General features: G+C 43.0%; 2 protein-coding genes across 2 annotated transcripts in view; one reads left to right on the top strand and one right to left on the bottom strand.

Annotated features, from left to right (window-relative positions):
• Positions 1–18,090, bottom strand: part of LOC144250418 (uncharacterized) — an 88,891-nt gene that overhangs the window by 19,486 nt on the left and 51,315 nt on the right. The window lies entirely within an intron of this gene.
• On the top strand, positions 418–13,236 carry LOC144250436 (uncharacterized). Its single transcript, XM_077793272.1, has 7 exons — positions 418–427; positions 497–1,335; positions 5,525–5,722; positions 6,163–6,321; positions 7,455–7,633; positions 10,257–10,381; positions 12,066–13,236. The coding sequence occupies exons 1-3, from the start codon at positions 418–420 to the stop codon at positions 5,582–5,584; spliced, it is 909 nt and encodes a 302-aa protein (XP_077649398.1). The 3' UTR covers positions 5,585–5,722; positions 6,163–6,321; positions 7,455–7,633; positions 10,257–10,381; positions 12,066–13,236.

Raw genomic sequence — 18,090 nt, forward strand, 5'->3', positions numbered from 1 at the left:
TTCCTCAGTTTCCCAATAATTGGGATGACAGATGTGTGCCACCATGTATGGCCTTTGTCAAGTTTTCAAATCAATTTCTTATTTTGAATAATGTGTGAAATTATAGAAAGAAAACGTAATTTTATTTGTATCAATACCTATGAGTAAGGATACGTACCTTCCTAAAAGACTCCTTAAGGGAAATATGATTTCCTGCTTGGACTGGCAGGTGGATGGCTCACCAGCGCCACCTCTGCAGACAGACAGCCCTTGAGAGCAGGCTCTGCCCGCACCTGTCTTCCAGCAGCTCCCCGCAGCTCCCCGCAGGCTCGAGTGCAGAGACCCCCGTGGGCGCCACCTGGGAAAGCCGACGTCGGAGTGCGCCGCCGGTACTCTAACGGCTGCGGTGCCAAACGCCGTGGGTTCACTGTTATGCTAATGAGGGTTGGTAAGCAGCAGCCAGACTATTGGTCCACATTTATCAACTGCGCATGTCGCCACGCCCCTTGATGGGAAGCCGGAAGTGAGGGCAGAGCGCGAGTCCCTTTCCGGAGGACCGTGAGCTCAGCCCCCTCACGTTCCTGGTGGCTTCCTGAGAGCCGGAGCCCTCCACGCCTGGAGCCGCCGCCTAGGCTGGAGCGCCAGAGGAGCTGCGCCACCCGAACTGCCGCCGCCGGAGCTGGAGCCGCCACGGAAGCGGCCCGAGCCGCCCGCGCTGTCGCCGGAGCCCACACGGCGGGAGACCAGTGCCGCCGCCGCTGCCGCCTGGAGCCCACGCTGTCGCCTTCAGAGCACAGGAATCTGTGGAGCCCACGCCACGTCGGAGCGATGCTGCAGGAGCGCAGCAACCCTGGCCGCCCAGCCGCCTCCAGAGTGTGGGATCCCCTGGGGCCAGGGCCCCGGAGACCACGCTGCGCCTCACACTGGGGCCGCTGCTGCCAGAGCGCGGGAGTGAAAGCTCCTGTCGTCGCCGCCACCGGAGCACGGGAGCCACCTCTGCTGCTGCTAGAGTCGCCCTTGCCTGGACACTGGGCCACCCGCCGCCGCCATCCACAGCACACAGGAGCCAAAGCCTCTCTCGCCGCTTTCAGAGTTCGGGAGCCGGCACCGGCACCTCCGCCTCCAGGAACAGGAGCTCAGCCCTTGCCAGAGCACAAGAGCACAGAAACCACTGCCGCCAGAGTTCAGAGCCGCGACGACAGGACCCTAGCCCAAAGGATGCTGCACCAGGCTTGGCCGAGGTGGCTCCTGCAGCTCAGGCGGGCGCGAGGAAGGACAGCCGATCACCCGCGGATTCCTGTCTTCTCTTCCAGGGGCAGAGACCCTGCAGAAGACTGGAGTGCCTTGAAGAAGGAGGTAGGTGCTGGGACCCACTCGGCAGTGTGCAGGCTCCTGGGGTGGGGGGTGAGGGTGGGGGTGGGCAGTGGCTTCTCTAGAGGTGCCCCGTGGCAGCAGGAGCCACCACATTAGAAGCCACTCATCCATTGGGGGCATCTACCTCCACAGGTCTGGAGATGTGGCCTGCGGGTTTGGAGGTTGTGGGGCTAGAGGCAAGGGGATACCTCTGGTGTCTGTAAGTTGTGTGAAGGAGCAGATGCGGTGTGAGGATCACCTAGGTGGGAGGCATAGCTTAAAATGTCTGGGACCCTGTTTTGTGGAGAAAAGGTGTGTGGGTCTTAGTGATCTTAAAGGAGGGACAAGCTCTTGGGGACAGGCAGGTCTGTTGTGGGGGTGATGTTGAAAGAGGTTGCCCAAAGGATCCTAGCCTGCAGCAAAGGGGAGAGGTTCAGTTTGAGGACATAAAGACTCTCTCAGGCACCTCCACATTCTCAGTCCTTGGAGTGATCTCCAGGAGACAAGAGGCCCTCTCCTGAGTGTCCTCCCCCATTTCTAGCCACACAAGAGGATGACAGACATGTTTCTGCTGCTCCTCTGTCCTGGGCCCACCTGGGGCTTATTCTGGCTTCTGGATTCATAGCCAACCAACTCCCAGGTGCCCATAGATGTAGGGAGTGTTTATAGTTGTGGGGGCTCTGGACCCAGAGTGAGTGGGTGCACACATATGGCTGTGAGGACATGTGGCTGGAGTATGCATATATTAGAAAGTATGTGTATATATGTTTGTGTGTGAACCGTTTTTGTGAGTCGGTATTTCTTTGATTCATGATGAGTATGTGTGAATGAATAAGGCTATGATTGTGTGTGTATATGTGTGTGTGTGTCATGTGTGTATAACCATTGCCTTGTCAGCCCCCCATCACTCAGTCTGGCATCACCCTGCAGGCATTTTTGCATCTTACAAGTGGTCAGCCCAAGATGATGCATGGTTGTATGTGCATGTGTGTGTGCATGTGTGTACTAGGGGTTGAAGCATGTAGTGGCAGAACCAAATACAACTAGGAATCCCCTCCCTGTGGAGGCAGACAGCCCTCTAGGGCAGCCTGGAGACTGGGATCTGTTGCTGCCCTCTGCACAGGGAGCGTGGGTGTGTATGTGTTGTTTGTATGTGTCTCTGTGTGTGGATTTTACCCTTTTATTTTATGAATCAGCTCCAGGATTGGTTGTACATTCTAGTGTTTTCCAATAAGGAACTTTGCAAGGTATCCAGGATCCCTTGGAATGTCCTAGAGGTTTTCTGATTACCCCTGTTTTATAAGGAAATTGCAGGTTGGTTGAATTCAGAAGGGCAGAATTGAGAAATGGCAGGCAGGAGAGTGTCAGCAAAGCTTCTGGGAGGGCTCTGGCTCATGTCCTGGTTCTAGCTTTGCCACCAGCTCTCTCAGATCTGTGTCCCAGTTTCTTCTCTTCTCTAGGACTCAATTTTCACATGCAGGATGCAATTGTCCTAATGTCCCAATACAGTTCTTCTCAGTGTAGCTTGGTTTAGAGGACAGGCTATGGTGCATGCATTGCACATAGTGACCAGAAGTCTGGGACTCTTTCCTGTGGTCGGACAGGTTTGGGGTTGGAATGAGCCTTCTGTTTGGCTATGGACTGAGGCCTACTCATGCTCAGAGAGATCTGTAGTTGCCCTGCTTGGTGCCTGGGAGGGTCTGGGGCCTAACCTTGCTACATTGGACAGATCTGTTGAACTCTAGATCTGGAATCATCACCAAGTTGCATATTGGTGGTGCTTTCTAAATTCTGCGTTGCTGGGGAATAAGAGTTTCCATTTACCAGTGAATAGTATGTACCATACTCTGAATGTACAGTAGGCTTATGAGGTGGGTAGTTTGAGGTTCAGAGGGAGCAATGACTTGATCAAGATCATCCAGTCAAGAATGGGAAAATTCAGGACTTACCATCCAGGTCTGACATCAGAGCCAAGCTTTTACTCACCCATCCATACCACAAATGCTTCCATCCCCTCCTACACAGTGCCACAAACTTGGAATGTGAGGGGGCATATTTTGAGATATATAGATGGGAATCCTGAGGCCTGGAGAGAGTAAGCAATGATTGGAGGACACAGGGCCAGTGGAAGGGAACTGGTTCAGATTTGCAATCTTTGAGCTCTCTTTTGAGCATGGGTTCCCCTAAAGGCTTGGTTTAAAAAAATAATATCTGTGTCCCCACAGCAGACCTCCTCCAATTTTTTTTTCTTTGTTCACTTTCTTGGCAAGGAACATCTCTTCCAATGTCAGAGAGCCAGTTTTCAGTGGGATAGATTTGAAAACACTTGTTTAGAAATCTGAGCACCAAATCAGGTTTTCCCTTTCCCCTTCCTCTGGTTTAAGAGTAGCCATGTCCTTGACTGCCTCAGCCTCACCATTTTTTTTTTTTTCTTCTGAAAGGGGTGTCTTAAGCAGCTTGCAAGCTTGGCCTGAGTCTCTGAAGCCACTAAGGAGTTTGTATAGGCTACGAACCTGGAAAATCTGTCCAGTGCTGACCTAGGAAGCCATCAGGTCCCCGGACCAATGAATCAGCACAAGGTACTTCAGCCAGAACTGGGTTCAAATCCTGGAGGCTCTTAAAAATAGTTTTAGAGGGTTTTGTGTCTGACATGAGCTTTGTACTATAGGTGCAGCAGTGAACCAGACAGGCTCAAGCCCTGCCCTCCTGGTGCTGACATTCTCCTGGAAGAGAGACCCTGGCAGATTCTCAAGAATAATTATGACAGTAATTCCAGAAGGCACTTGTCACCATAAGAGTACCAAACGTGGATAGTGGTGTAGCTTAGTGGTAGAGCATTTGCCTAGCATTCAGGAAGCCCTGGGTACCATCACCTCCTCAGAAAAAGAAAGGAGACACAAAACAGAAACACAGGAAGAATTGCACATGACTAGAGGATCAGGGAAGGCTTCGCTGAGGGTGTGATGTTGAAGAAGATGCTGGAATATGAGTAGGCTTTGTATGTGGAGGTATAAAGTAGCTAGAGAAGAGAGAAAGCCATTCCAGACAGGGAACTGTATGTGCCAGAGGCTTCGTTGTTTGGTGGAACATGGTGAATTTGATGGAACTGAAGAAGCTGGAGCAGAGAAGACGGAGAACTGTGTAGGCTGTAGAGGAAGCAGATTGTGTGGTCTTAGTCTAAGAGCAAAGGGGAAAGAATGGAGAGGATCCTGGGAATATGGAGGGAAGGGAGTGGAGCTGAGACTGATGGCTCCTTCATTGTACTTTCTTAGATAAGCACTGTCTTTACCTTCTCAAGTGTTAAGAGTGAGGGTTTATTTATAATGAGAGTGAAAATTACTTAGATGGCTGGATAAACCATGTGAAAACACCTACCACATTTCCCTGAGCTTTTCCAGGGCAAGGTTGTAGCTTTTCTTTGTTCCCTATGTGCTACCAAACTAAAGATGGAGCCTGGGTGGCCTCAGCATGATTTCCTCTGTTTAAGTTCAATAAGCTCTACCTTGGTTCTGTCCTGACTAGCACATACCCCTGACACCACTTAATTTTGTTTTTTTTCCCACAGTGAGTAGGGACTGGTTTCCCATTGCCATGACGACTGAATTCTAAGGAATTCAGTGATTTTATTTAATAAATAAAATAAGTGCATTTATAGATTATAAGCACCATAAGACAGTGATAGATAAGGTGCTCTGAGATTTGAGTGTAGAGATCCCTTATGTTTGGTTAGCATTGCCCAGATATACTTCATTGGAAGGGATATATTAGAGCCAGGTTGAACTTAGTAAGTGCTATATATTGAGCCTTTTTAGTACTTATTATGTTAAGTTTTTAAGATTCTAAATATTTTTATCATTTCTCAAACTACATTTTCTCCTATTTTTGTGTACTTCACAATATTACATGACTGGTATTATATAGTTCCTTATTTTCTACCTCATGTGTCATATTCATGGAGATTTTCATTTGAACTGTTCCAAAGGAGCAGACTTGTGTACTTGTAAAGGTTTGAGAAGAAACTCAGCACAGGTGGTGTGCTTGATGAACTAAGAGTTCTGAAGAATGTGACATCAGGACCCTGTAGGGCACCATACTGCCTTTACCACCCAAGTACACCAAAGTTCTAAATTTCTAGGAGGGCAGAGGATGCTGCAGATTTTTGTTTTCCACTCATTGATTTCTTTCATTTCAGTTGGTGATGACTGAGCTGCTTCAGATAGGAAAAACTCTGAGTCTCTCCTGGAATGAGTAAGGAGCTATCCTGACTACAGACTGAACCTCTTGCCCCTGAGGATCCCCATCAGTAGCACAAGGAAACAGAATCTGTCTTGGCAATGGGAGAATTGAAATACCAGTGGAGTGGCTATGGAGTCGGAGAGCAGCACTTAGGGTGAGGGGATTAATTCTTCTGGTGAGCTGTTAACTGTTCTATGTTATTTAATCTAGAATTAGGTGTGGTTTCTTCTTAATTCATAAATATATTGTGCACAGCTGATTAATTTCCTCCAGAAAATTGAACGTCTTGTCATAATTCCTATTTTTAAAAGTTTGTATCTTTAAACAGCAAGGCATATGAAACCAATTACTCAGATTTTGTTCCTTGCATGGTGTGGCTCTTACTTAAAGCTCAAGTCCCATTTGTATGTTTTTTTCGTCTTGCCTTACCCATTCTTTACTCTTTGTGACTGAATTCATAATCAAAAATTTCTTTCTCGTTGATCTTTGTAAATAATAATAATGATGATGATAGTAATAATAAGCATAATATCTCTAGTTTTAAAAATACAGAGTTGTTTGAGGAGCAAGCTAATTGCTACTTCATGTTTCTAGGGATGTCCTCTCTGGTTGGCCCACATGGTTTTTGATCCTTTGCCAGGTGATGAAAAGTCAAAGAACAAGTTCATGTGAGAGAAGAAAAGTAGTGTATTTGAAACCTACATGTCCAAGGAGGCAGTTTTAGAAGGCTTAAAGAGAGCATTACTTGTCCAGGTGAGTAAAAATACTGGTTTCTGTTCCCTGAATATGTGGAACTAAAGCAATTCATTGTTCACTTAACTGTTTTTTGTCTGTGCTTTCTGCTTTGAGATGATCACATAATTGAGATAAAAAGAGCTTAGAATTTTGGTTGCAGAATTATACTTACATAGAGATAGGGTAAGAACAGTATTCTGCCATGGTAGTTCTTTTTGCTTTCTTTTAACATTTGCTTTTGAAGTGACTTTTTGCTGACATTGAAACAAAACAAAAATCTGATCAGTATAATAGCTGTCATTCCCAGGAATTGATAAGTGATTTTTCCTGGTCTGTGACATCATAAGACTCTGCAGCCAGAGCCTCCCCAACATGTGGGGACAGTTGTACTTTGTAGATGGGGAGAGGAATTGGTTCCAGCTATGAGCTCACCCTGCGAAATGTAGAACACTATAAATAAGATTTTCAGGCATGGTGGTGCACACCTGTAATAACAGTGGTTTGGGAGGCTGAGGCAGGAAGTTTGTGAGTTCAAAACCAGCTTCAGCACCTGCAAGGTGCTAAGCAACACAGTGAGACCTTGTCTCTAAATAAAATGCAAAATAGGGAAATAAGGCTGGATATGTGATATGTGGTTGGGTGCACCTGAGTTCACTCCCCAGTACCAAAAAAAAAAAAAAAAAGATTTTCATAGAGAAACAGAGTCAATCTGCTTTTAGATATAAACTTTCTTTTGTAGTTCTGGTTGGGTGAGGTATAAAATAACTAGTTAAGAAAGGATATTTTAATGTTGTTGGAGAAAATTAAGTATATCAGATACAATTTGAAACATTTGTTCACTATTGTTTATCATGTTCTTCTTTTTCTTCTCACAATCCAGAGAAAATAAAGTTTCACTAAGAGATTTTGTGGTTTTCAAAAACAGGAATAAAATAATATTTTTCAATGCCTTGACTAATAATCTGACATTTCATTGGTTTGTCCTAAGTACAGACGAAAAGACTACAGTGACCAAAGAAATCTCTTTTCTGTATTTGGAACAAACCAGCAGTAACACATGATTATGAACATGCAGTTTTGCAGTTGTTGTTGTTTGGTTTTTAATAAATAGTTCTCACATCAAAGGACACATGGCATTTATTTCTTCACAGGTGCAGTATTGGGAAGTTGTTATAGAAGATGTTGGGAGAGATGAGAACACGATAGCCATGTTCAGAAGGGGCTTCAGTTTGGGGCAATGACCAAGGAGAAGTGAGGAGGAAGATTGTAGAATTGGCTGTTTGAGGTCCCAGAAGCACCATGTCAGAGTTCCTCCTGCAGTAGAATATTGGTATGAATTATTATTTATAATAATAATTATTATTATAAGAAATCCAAATCTAGGAAGACACAGGTCAGGATGGAGTAGTTTCTAGGACCCTTCATTAAGCATGAAGTCAGCTTGAAAATATGTGGGTGAACATAAAGGATGAGAAGAATAAAGGTGACATGCCTCTCCCTTCTGAATGACTGGTGCAATGCCCAGTCATTCAGAAGGGAGAGGTGGCACTTATAGCATTAATAGCAGGGGCAATAGTAGAAGGTCAGCTCTATAGATAGTAATTAATTAGCTCAAGAAATGTTTCCTGACAACTTAGTAAACACACATATACCAGTGAGCAGTATAGGGGTAGTAGGCAGAAATAACTATAGTAATGCAAAAAAAAAAAAAAAAAAAATTTTTTTTCTTTTTTTTGATCCAAAGGGTAAGAAGGATTCAGCCATTTTAAGCTTTTGGAGAGGAATATAGGCAGAGATCAGCAAGTGGAAATAGGGTTGATGTTTTGAGGAACAAGAAGGAAGGCTTTGGAACAGAACTGAACAGAGGGAATTACTACATGGGAATAGTGGAAGAGTTAGCATCCAAGTCATGGAGGGTCTCTAGGAGTTGAATTTTATTCAAAAAACAATGGGAAGTCATTGAAGGGTATTAAGGAGGAATAACATGATCTGTTTCATGTCTTAAAAACATCTCCCTGCCTATTGGGAGATGAATAGACTAGTGTACCACTTAGGAAGCCATTAAACTAAACTAGGCAAGAACATTCAGAGACTTAAACAAGGGCAGTGGCAGTGAAGAGGGAGGTAAATAGGTGGATATGGAGTGATTGCTGACAAGACCTTCTGACAGATTAAATGTGGAAAGTGAGGTAAAGGGAGGAAGCCAGGCTGGCTCAATGGATGATGTAGTCATGAACCAAGACAGGGAAGATGGAGGATTAGAACATGGTGCTCACCTGTGGGGAGGCAAGGAGGGCAGATGGATAAATGAGTGAAGAGGCCCTGGTGTGCACTGTAGCAAGCACATAGGCCTTGCAGTGGTTGAGTGCTGGGACTCTAGCCAGGCCACTTGGGCTTGAATGTAGTGTGACAGTGGCAGATTACTGACCCTCTCAGTGCTTTAGTTCCCTCCATGCAAAAAAAGAACATCATAGTCTCTACTTCTTAGTTGTGAGGGTTAAATTAGTTCCTAGTGATAAAACTGCCAAATCAGTATGTGGCTCGGAGGACACCTATGGAAGTGGTACTTGAGATTGCTTTCATTGTTGTCAGAGGAGCATCTGTTACTCAGCTCAGGTGGTTGCTGCCATGTGGAGATAGCTGTACACAAACTGCTTGTAGATTTTAATAGTTTTTTAAGATAATCTGCAATACATATTTTTATGTATGAAATTCTTCAGCATGTTCTCAAACTTCCCATAAGTCAGATAAAACATGTTTGTGATTGCCAAGTTAGACAAATGGACCCAGTTATGTGGTATAGTACCATTTGGTTCCTCAGGCAGGCAGGGATGAGGAGGACAAGCTGGAGTCAGCTGAGGGAGGGCCTTCCTTGTTAAGTGTAATAGGAAGAGTGTACTCAAAGCTCAGGGTTTGTGAGGGTAAGAAATGATGGCAGGTAATGACACCTAGTCAGTGAAAAAAGGAATTAACCATCATGGGAAGATAGCAAATAATAAAAATTTGGCCAGACTATCGCTTGGAGGTTTTAGTGAAACTGAAGGATTGTTGAAGTGGAGTTTCTACAGTGAGTGAGTTGGAAGGATAGAAGATTGTAATCAGAAAGAGTGATGTTTGGCTTGTATTTGGAAGTAGGATTATTAGTGACGATGACAGAATACAAATGGTGTACATGGGAGAATGGCTGGGGTGGGTGGAGAAGGTACCTGGGATGATGGACTTGGGTTGCTCAGTCATTGATGTGTACGTGAAGGCCCCCCGAAATTTATATGAGTGGGGATAGAGGGGTAGGCAGTGAGCTACCATCAGCACACTAATGAATTGGGGCTGTGGCTATAAAGTTTGAAGAGGCAACAGTAAAGAAATGAACCAAAGAAATGACATGAACTTCAAAGGACCTGGAGTTTTATGAAAGTGAATGGAGTGAAAAATAATTTTAAAGGCATGTTATGAAAGTAAGGAGGAGACAGTCTTCTCCTGGTCCCTGAGAGCACTCAAGGAAAGTGGTGACGTCAGGGGACAGCTAAGTTTGAAGTCAGTATGGAGTTGCAGGAGCATTAAGAGCAAAGGTGGAAGATATAGCATCCTTACTGGTTAAATTTCAGTACTAGAGGAGGGTTTAGGAGACAGATGAGAGATGGAGGACTGGGTGAGTTTAGGAATGGTTAGAGAAACAGGAGAATAAGTCTTACACTTCTCCAGAGCTTGCACTGGATTTGTCTTCTAGGCAGAGTTTTAAAATTATTATTTTTAGAGTTACACAACACTAGAGTGTATTTTGACATGTTATATATTCATGGAGTACAACTTATTCTAATTAGGATCCCATTCTTTTACATGTATATGATGGGGAATTTCACTGGTGATTATGAACATAGGAAAGTTATGTCTGATTCATTGTACTCTCTTTTCTGTTCCCATCCACCCTCTCTTCCCATTATTCTGACGTAAAGTTTTTGACAGATTGTGCTACTAGCTTCTCTGCAGGCTGTAGGAACCACCTTGGTCTGATATTGGATCCTGTTGGAACTTTCTCTTTATTATTGTGATCTGAACTCTTAGGGGTTCTGTTTTTAAGGTACAGTTCTTAATATTTTTGCTTCAATAAAATTTACCAATGTTATTTTTAACACAACTTCTAATCTTTCATTTTTACTTATGAACATATGGGATAGAGAATTATGAGTAAAATATTTAACATCTTTTTAATGTCTTTTAATAGAAACTCTATGTAAACATGAGAAATATGTCCCTTTCCCCTAAGCCCAGCCTTGGCCTCTCTGAGTGCTCTGTAATTAAAGGCACAAGTAAAGGCACATTTAAGCAGGGGGTATTTTTTATTTCTTCATTTGCAAACCATTCACTGAATTGGAATGGGTAATAAAATAATGGGAGATAAAAAAAACCCCTCAGGGTAGAGAAAAGTGCATGGACTTAGAAAAATGCAACTGTTGAAAATGTAGTTTCAGCAAACTGACTTTCATTTTTTTGGAATTCTTGTATAAATTACTGCTATCTGCATGAAACTTTAATATGAAGTTATATTCTTTATGACACAAGCCAAACAAAAATTCACAATTATTGGATTTAATGTCTTTCTAAGTTTCTAGTTATAGCAACACTTTAAATGAACTCTCCCATAATACGTCCCTGCCTCTGTGTGTGTGCAGACAGTTGAAGAGCCGTTCCTTGTCATGCATCTCTGGAGAGTAGAAAGAGCTCTAGAGTTATGGCTTCCTCTGTTAGGTTGGAGCAGGAGAGGGATGGCTGCTTCTAAGGTCACACACTCACCCACTTAGCTAGGGGGGATGGAGGACAAATCAATCAAGGCTCCTCCCTGGTGCTCAAAGTACTGAGGACATGCCATAGTCTCCTGGAATGTTAGGGCATTTTACTATACTTTTAAACTATTAAAGACAGTTTAAAGAATTAACTCTCTACTTTACTGGCTGCAAAAACTAAAAATTATATTGATGTAGTTTGATTTACTATTTTCAAAGTACTTTTACACAGTGAATTTTTTTTTTCTTGAAAATATCCTGTGAAGTCAAAGGATGATTATTCCTTTCACAGATAGGAGCACTGTATCTCTGAGTCTTGCCAAGTCACACAGCAGTTCCTCACTCAGCACTCTCTTGGTGTAAGGCTCTTGGTGTTAGAATTCTCTTCTTTCAGTTTTGAAAAATAGCGGGACAGGATCTCCTTTAGGAATGCCAATTGTCTGGTCCTCAAGATGCTCTTGCAAGAGGGCAAGGCTGATCCTCAAGTGGTCCATGCAAGTGGGCGAGGCCTGTCTTCAAGGGGTCCCTGCCAGTGGGTTTGGCTCCTTGAGAAGCTTGTCCAGCAAAGTCCTGCCGCTGGGGAGGGTGGTGGGTGATTGGGCTCTATGGCAGCAGACCACCTGCAAAGGCTGTCACCCTCCTGAGAGTATGGTCACCTCTGCCTTTGCCCTGGTCTTATCCTTCTCCAGAGTGCCTCCACCACATGGGCCCATTCCCATTCTCTGCACCTTACTCCTGAGGACAAGAAGAGAACTCTTTGTTTTAATCAAAATTAGCATTTGTTTGGTTACATAAGCTATAATTTACTGAGGATGGTGTGATACTTCTTCAGGTCCACAAAGACCTACCTAGAAATAAAGATTCTTTTCAAACCTCTTAAAAAATGTAGGTTGTGTACCACACTATAAGCAAAAGTCTGTAGTCTGTAAATAGCTGACACTGGCTCCTGAGAAATGGATGATATTCTTCTTCCCCTTACAGATTTATAGGGCATCAACCTTGTTTGAAACCATCTGATATGAAGCACAGCTGAGCTTGGACTACAAACTCTCACTCTTTGACCTGCAGACATCATCCTACCTTGACATCATCCAGTCCTTGCAGCAGATGCTCATCAGCCTTGGTGAGAGCAGTTTTTATGTGCTCACTCTCCCCAAGACGTTGACCACAGCTCTGATGAAGTATGATTTGTTGTCACAACAGACTCTGAAGGCAAAATCAGCAATCGAACACTCCTCATTTATTTGATAAAGATTGATAGAGCACCTGCTGCATAATTAGTGCCAGCCCTTGGTATAATATTTAAGATGCTCGCAGGCTGTCAAGCTGTCTAAGTCACTAATTTCAATACTGGATGATTGGCAACAAGGTATAGCAACTCTGGTGCTGGGAAGTATGGCAGTCCAGCCAGCAGACTTGGGAGACAGAGCAGGTGTCCCTGGGAGAGAGATTCCTGAGCCAGGTGTCCCTGACCCTCACGTTTCTTCCCTTCACTCCACCTGGCTCAAGCTTCTGACCAAGGGGAAGAGAAGACACAGGCCTCTTCCATTTCTCCAGCCATGCAGGCTTCCATGTTGCTGTTCAGTGAGTGCACCCTCTTGGCCTGTCCTCTAGGCTGTGACTTTCATGGTTTGGGGCTCATTCTCCCAGGCTTGAATCATCTGGGGAACTGGGGCAGCCAGCAGCTCCCCTCATCCGGTCCTTAACTGTCCCATTCTAGCTCCTCTGTCACCTGCCTCTACCCAGAAGATATTCACTGTAACTAACAAAGTCTTTGAAGTTGAATGTTGAGGACTTTTCAATAACCTGCCCTTTCCTGTATGTATAGGAACACTCAAGTTTCCCATTGAAAAATAAAATGTACTCATTGCCCAGGATAATAATTTATTATCTATTATAATCACAGTTTCAAAGTCTGTCTAGCACTATGGGACTTATTTTCCAGTGTGCACAGAAACTGACCCAGCTGTTCCCATTAATAACTTAATAAAGTAAAAAGTATATTTGCATACACTCACATGAATCCCCACTTTGTGCCAGTGCCTGAATGGTAGGCAGCAAGGCATCCTTGACATGCCACCACAGCTATGGCATCTGGTCTCCTGCCTCTACATGCTCTCTCCACGGACCCTGGTTCTGGCAGCTCTTTCATGTTCATATTTACCACGAGATTCAGTACTCTGCATTGCATTGCCTCACTTACAAATAAGCCTTTCTGGAAGTCGTTTGGCTTTACATTTTTTGAGCTTTCACATCCATGAATCAGCTTGTAAGCTACATTATTGAGTAGCTTCCTAGTGAATAGGATTAGAACCCCACTTCCTCTAGGAAGCTAATCTATAATTTGGATTGAAAGACTGGAGAAAAGCTTGAAAAAAAAAAAACAATTTTAAAGCAATAGAGACTGCAGAGGTTGAAACCCTTTGCTCAGGTGGACTAGAAGAGAGGAGAGGGAAGTGCACTGGGGCCCATCATGGAAGAAAGTGTCAGCTTTAATATTAACAGTGCCACTTATCATACAGTGGTGCTTCAGTAACACATTCTCACAGAGTGCTTTACTTGATTTTGAAAGTAGCCCTTTGTGATAGGTGAGACAACTAGTACAATCCCTCTTTTTTAGACAAGCATAGTGAAAAGGAAAAGGGCACCGAGCAAAGGACAGGCACATGTGTAGGCATGGAGGGTCATCGTGGGACTTGGGAGGTGGGGCTGGATGATATGATGCACAGAAGGGTTCACATCTACGAGAGAGGAGCCAGGAGATGGGTCCTACAGATCAGAATGCAAGTGAATCAGGGAAGCTGGTGAGGTGGGAGGTATCGGGGGCTAGGTCAGGGAGCCTCTTGGAATGAGGAGCAGAGTGGGTCATGCTCCCAACTGCAGTGACTCTTGTGCTGCCTGCAAGACAGGAAGCCCCAGTGACTTAAGGTGTCATGAAATCAGTCTTGTTGGATCATAGAACAGAGTTCTCTGTGTGAACCCTGCTCTCGCTGGTGATCAGAGGAAGAAATGGATGCTAAAGTCTGTCACTCTTGGGGAGAAGAGGCAGTGGCATTTGTGCCTAGGACCCGACAGGAATGCCTATTGTCCTTGATGCGGCTCACTCACCAGGAGGATTACCCTGAAGTAAAAGTAAATGCTTCAGCATCTCTCTGTTTGTGACATGGTACTTTCTTCTCAAAAGGAGCACTTTGGTCTTATGTGCTAAAACTTCAAGAGAAAGCAATTAGAAATTAGTATATTAGTGAATAAATGAATATTGTGTCAGGTACAAATCTTGTGCCAAGCTGGGAGCACCAGGTGGGTAGGATAGATATATGACCCTTATTCTAGTGAAGCTCAAGATCCATCAGTCAAAAAATCTCTAACATAGAAATGCACAGATAACTAATCATAAGTCTGATAAAAACCATAAAGTAAATATATAGGGTATGTTGAAGGAGTTCCAAGAGATCAAAATGGCTTCCCTAGGGAAATGACTTAAGACTGTCAGTTATCTCTACTAATGATGGAGGACAAAGGCATAGATCATCTAAAAACTGGTGTCTGGTCTCAAATCATTTCCCATGTTTAGATTGCAGTCTTAATACATTCATACATTAATATACTTAAGTGTCTGCCAGTTCCCTTCACCTTGGGTATTTCCCTATTTTGTTCATTCCAGACATGCTGTTAAGGTAAAATAAACAATCTGTGATATGCTTTGATATCCCAGGAAAGTTTGATCACAGCATTCTCTAATTAGATTGTTATTTAATATTATAAGTCCTGGGCTAAGATAAAGGAAAAAACAGGAAGATGGTTACTTAAAGACTACAATATCATCTAAGATGTGCCTTGCATTTGAGAAGTTCAGTCAATATGAGGTTCAGAGGAAATGAAGTTGGAGTAAAACCATAGTACAGGTGATTTTTGACATAATGCTTTCCATTTACTTTTTTGCCGCAGTCTGGCTGGGCACAATTCAGGAGCCACTTTTCAAGAGAAACAAACTTTATTTTTAGAACCACACATGCCAAACAAAACAGCTCCTCAGGAAAAACCTTTAGAGCCCAACTGCCATCACCGGCTTCCCACAAGCCTCTCAACCTCCCTCACTCCTCCTGCTCTTGAGGCCGTTTGGCTGCTTCGCGTGGGTGGAGCCAAAAAGTCCCCCAATGAGCAGCTTCGTGGTCTTGAAAGTGCAGGGAAACAGCTCAATGAGCATCACTGCAGAGGAGCCAATCAGTTGGCAGCTAGAAATTGCTGGGCCCCCTGTGAGCCAATCATCAGTTGGCAGCTGGAAGTTTGCTGGCAGCTGGACGTTTGCTGGGGCCCCTTCGGCTGTGGCTCTCAACATCTCCCCCTCTTTGTTTAAACAAGAAGCATGTGGCTTAGGGACCATGCCTGCCTTAGGTTGTCCAATAGTACATATGGTCCTTACCCGTTATCGGATGAGCTGACCTCAAGGCATCAGCCTCCTGTCTTAGTTTGGTACCATTGCAATTGGATCTTACCCGTCACTGACTACTGGTCCAGTATACAGCCACACCTGTGGATAGGTCTTTGTACCAGCGGAGGGGTGAGGTTCTTTGCCTCACCTCTGTTGGCCCCCGAATTTTAGCTGAATGACCATGACAAGCAGAAGGGAGGAAGATACACCAAGCCAATTGATGGCTCCTTTTGGAAAAATTGTACCACCGATGACATCATCAGCAAAAATACCCCAACACTACCACAAGTTGCTGTACCAACAGATAGTTCACAGTGCATACAGGTGAGTTCACAATGCATACAAGCGATTCATAGTCTAGGCAAGTTCTGCATGCAGTTCAGTGATGGCTCCTTTTGGAAAAATTGTACCACCGATAACACCATGAGCATAAATACCCTAACACTACCACATGTCGCTGCACAAACAGATAGTTCACAATGCATATAAGTGAGTTCACAATGCATACAAGTGATACATAGTCCAGGCAAGTTCTGCAAGCAGTTCAGTTATGGCTATTGCAGAAGCTGTAGATTGGTTTTATCTTTGTCTTCACCGGCACTGGGATGAAGATAGGAATTCTGGCAATAATGGCTAAAGAAAAAAAATTATATAACATTCCAGAAGGCACTAAAAGAAAACAATTTTCTTAACAATATACCTTATCTTGAACAGAATTATTAAATATAATGAAAAGGAAAGGTGAAATTAAACAAACAGATCTGTTATCCTCCTTTTTTGTTCATATATTAAAACAATCCTCAAGAGCTGTTTACCCAATTTAAATTAAACCATTTAAATCACATGAAAAAAAAATATTTGGATCCATTTTTTCATGAGCGCTCATCATATATGATATATGGACATACGTACATTCAAACAACACAAAACACAAGTGTGCACACATAATATAATACATACAACACATAACATAATAGTAAAGGCCTTATAACTTTTTACAGGTGAAATCTCCATTGCAATGTTTAAAAACTCTATGTCAAAAAATAGAACTGATCAGCAAAACATTAACCTAGGTCTGTATGAGCTCAAAAAACAAAATAGAACTTCATGATATGGGAAAGGGCAATAATAAAACAGATATTGAAAAAAGCATCCTGGTTCTGTCCCAGATGTAAGGGTAGCGGAATTGGAGTTTTGGATATCAGTTGTTATGGATTTGAGCCAAATCATCTTCTTTTTGGTCTGTAGAAATCGCTTTAGTTAATCTTTCTGGAATCCAAATCAGCTGCTGTTCTCCCTGTGGAAACACATAAACAGACCCCCGACTCCAGACAATCACTGGGTCAGGACCTTTCCATTGTCCTGTTAGAATATCCTTCCAAAGTACTTTGGGCTTATGTACATTTTTTGGACACATATGCCTTTCCGCAGCACTAAGTCCTGATGAATCCAAATTTAAAAAGATTAGAGTAAAAAGGGTTATTTTAAGTTTACCTTTGGGGAATATATACCCCTTCCCAATTCCCTCTTTCTGCTTTAATAAGTATATTTTAATAGTTTGATGAGCTCTTTCAACTATGCCTTGTCCCTGTGGATTGTATGGGATTCCTGTTATATGAGTAATGCCAAATGATGAGCAAAATTGTTTAAAAGAGGTAGAAGTATAACCAGGGGCATTATCTGTTTTCAACTGCTTTGGAACGCCCACAGTGGCAAAATTTTGTAAGCAATGAGCTATAATATCTTTAGTTTTTTCTCCAGCATGAAGGGAGCCCATCAAAAATCCAGAAGAAGTATCAACTGTAACATGCAAATATTTTAATTTTCCAAATTCTGGCAAGTGTGTCACATCCATCTGCCAAATATGGTTAGGTATCAGTCCTCTAGGATTGACTCCAAGATTAACTTGTGGTAAAAAGGTCACACAATCTTGACATTGTTTTATTACTTGTCTAGCCTGTTCCTTAGTTATTTTAAAACGCTTTTGTAAAGTATTAGCATTGACATGGAACTTTTTATGAAAATTTATAGCTTCTTCTAGTGTAGAGAAAATATGTATGTCATGTGTAGTTTTATCTGCTAAATCATTGCCCAAACTAAGGGCTCCAGGCAATCCTGTATGTGCCCTGATATGTCCTATAAAGAATGGATCTTTTCTGTCCCAGATTAAACTTAGTATAGTGGAAAGCAAGGAGAAAACAGTAGAGGAAGGGGAAATCCTACCAGCATCTTCAAGGGATACTATAGCATTAACTATATACTGACTATTGGAAAATAAATTAAATACAGAATCTTTAAACATCACAAAAGCTTGTAATACTGCATTAAGTTCTACCTTTTGAGCTGATTGTTTGGGTACTAAAAATGTAAAAGTCTGATCAGGTGTAACTATTGCTGCTGTACCATTATTTGACCCATCAGTGAATATATTTGGAGCATTCATGATAGGTGTTTTTCTTGTCATTTTTGGAAAAATTACAGGATGCGATGACCAAAAAGACAATAAAGGATTAGATGGTAAGTGGTTATCAAATGAAACATTAGATTTGCACATGATTATTGCCCAAGTATTTA

The sequence above is a fragment of the Urocitellus parryii genome, chromosome 15, assembly GCF_045843805.1.
Source record: "Urocitellus parryii isolate mUroPar1 chromosome 15, mUroPar1.hap1, whole genome shotgun sequence".
Classification (NCBI taxonomy): domain Eukaryota; kingdom Metazoa; phylum Chordata; class Mammalia; order Rodentia; family Sciuridae; genus Urocitellus; species Urocitellus parryii.

Coding starts and splice junctions, on each gene's coding strand:
- LOC144250436 (XM_077793272.1), top strand. Junction 1,336..5,524: donor GGAGTGCCTTGAAGAAGGAG/GTAGGTGCTGGG, acceptor CTTTCATTTCAG/TTGGTGATGACTGAGCTGCT.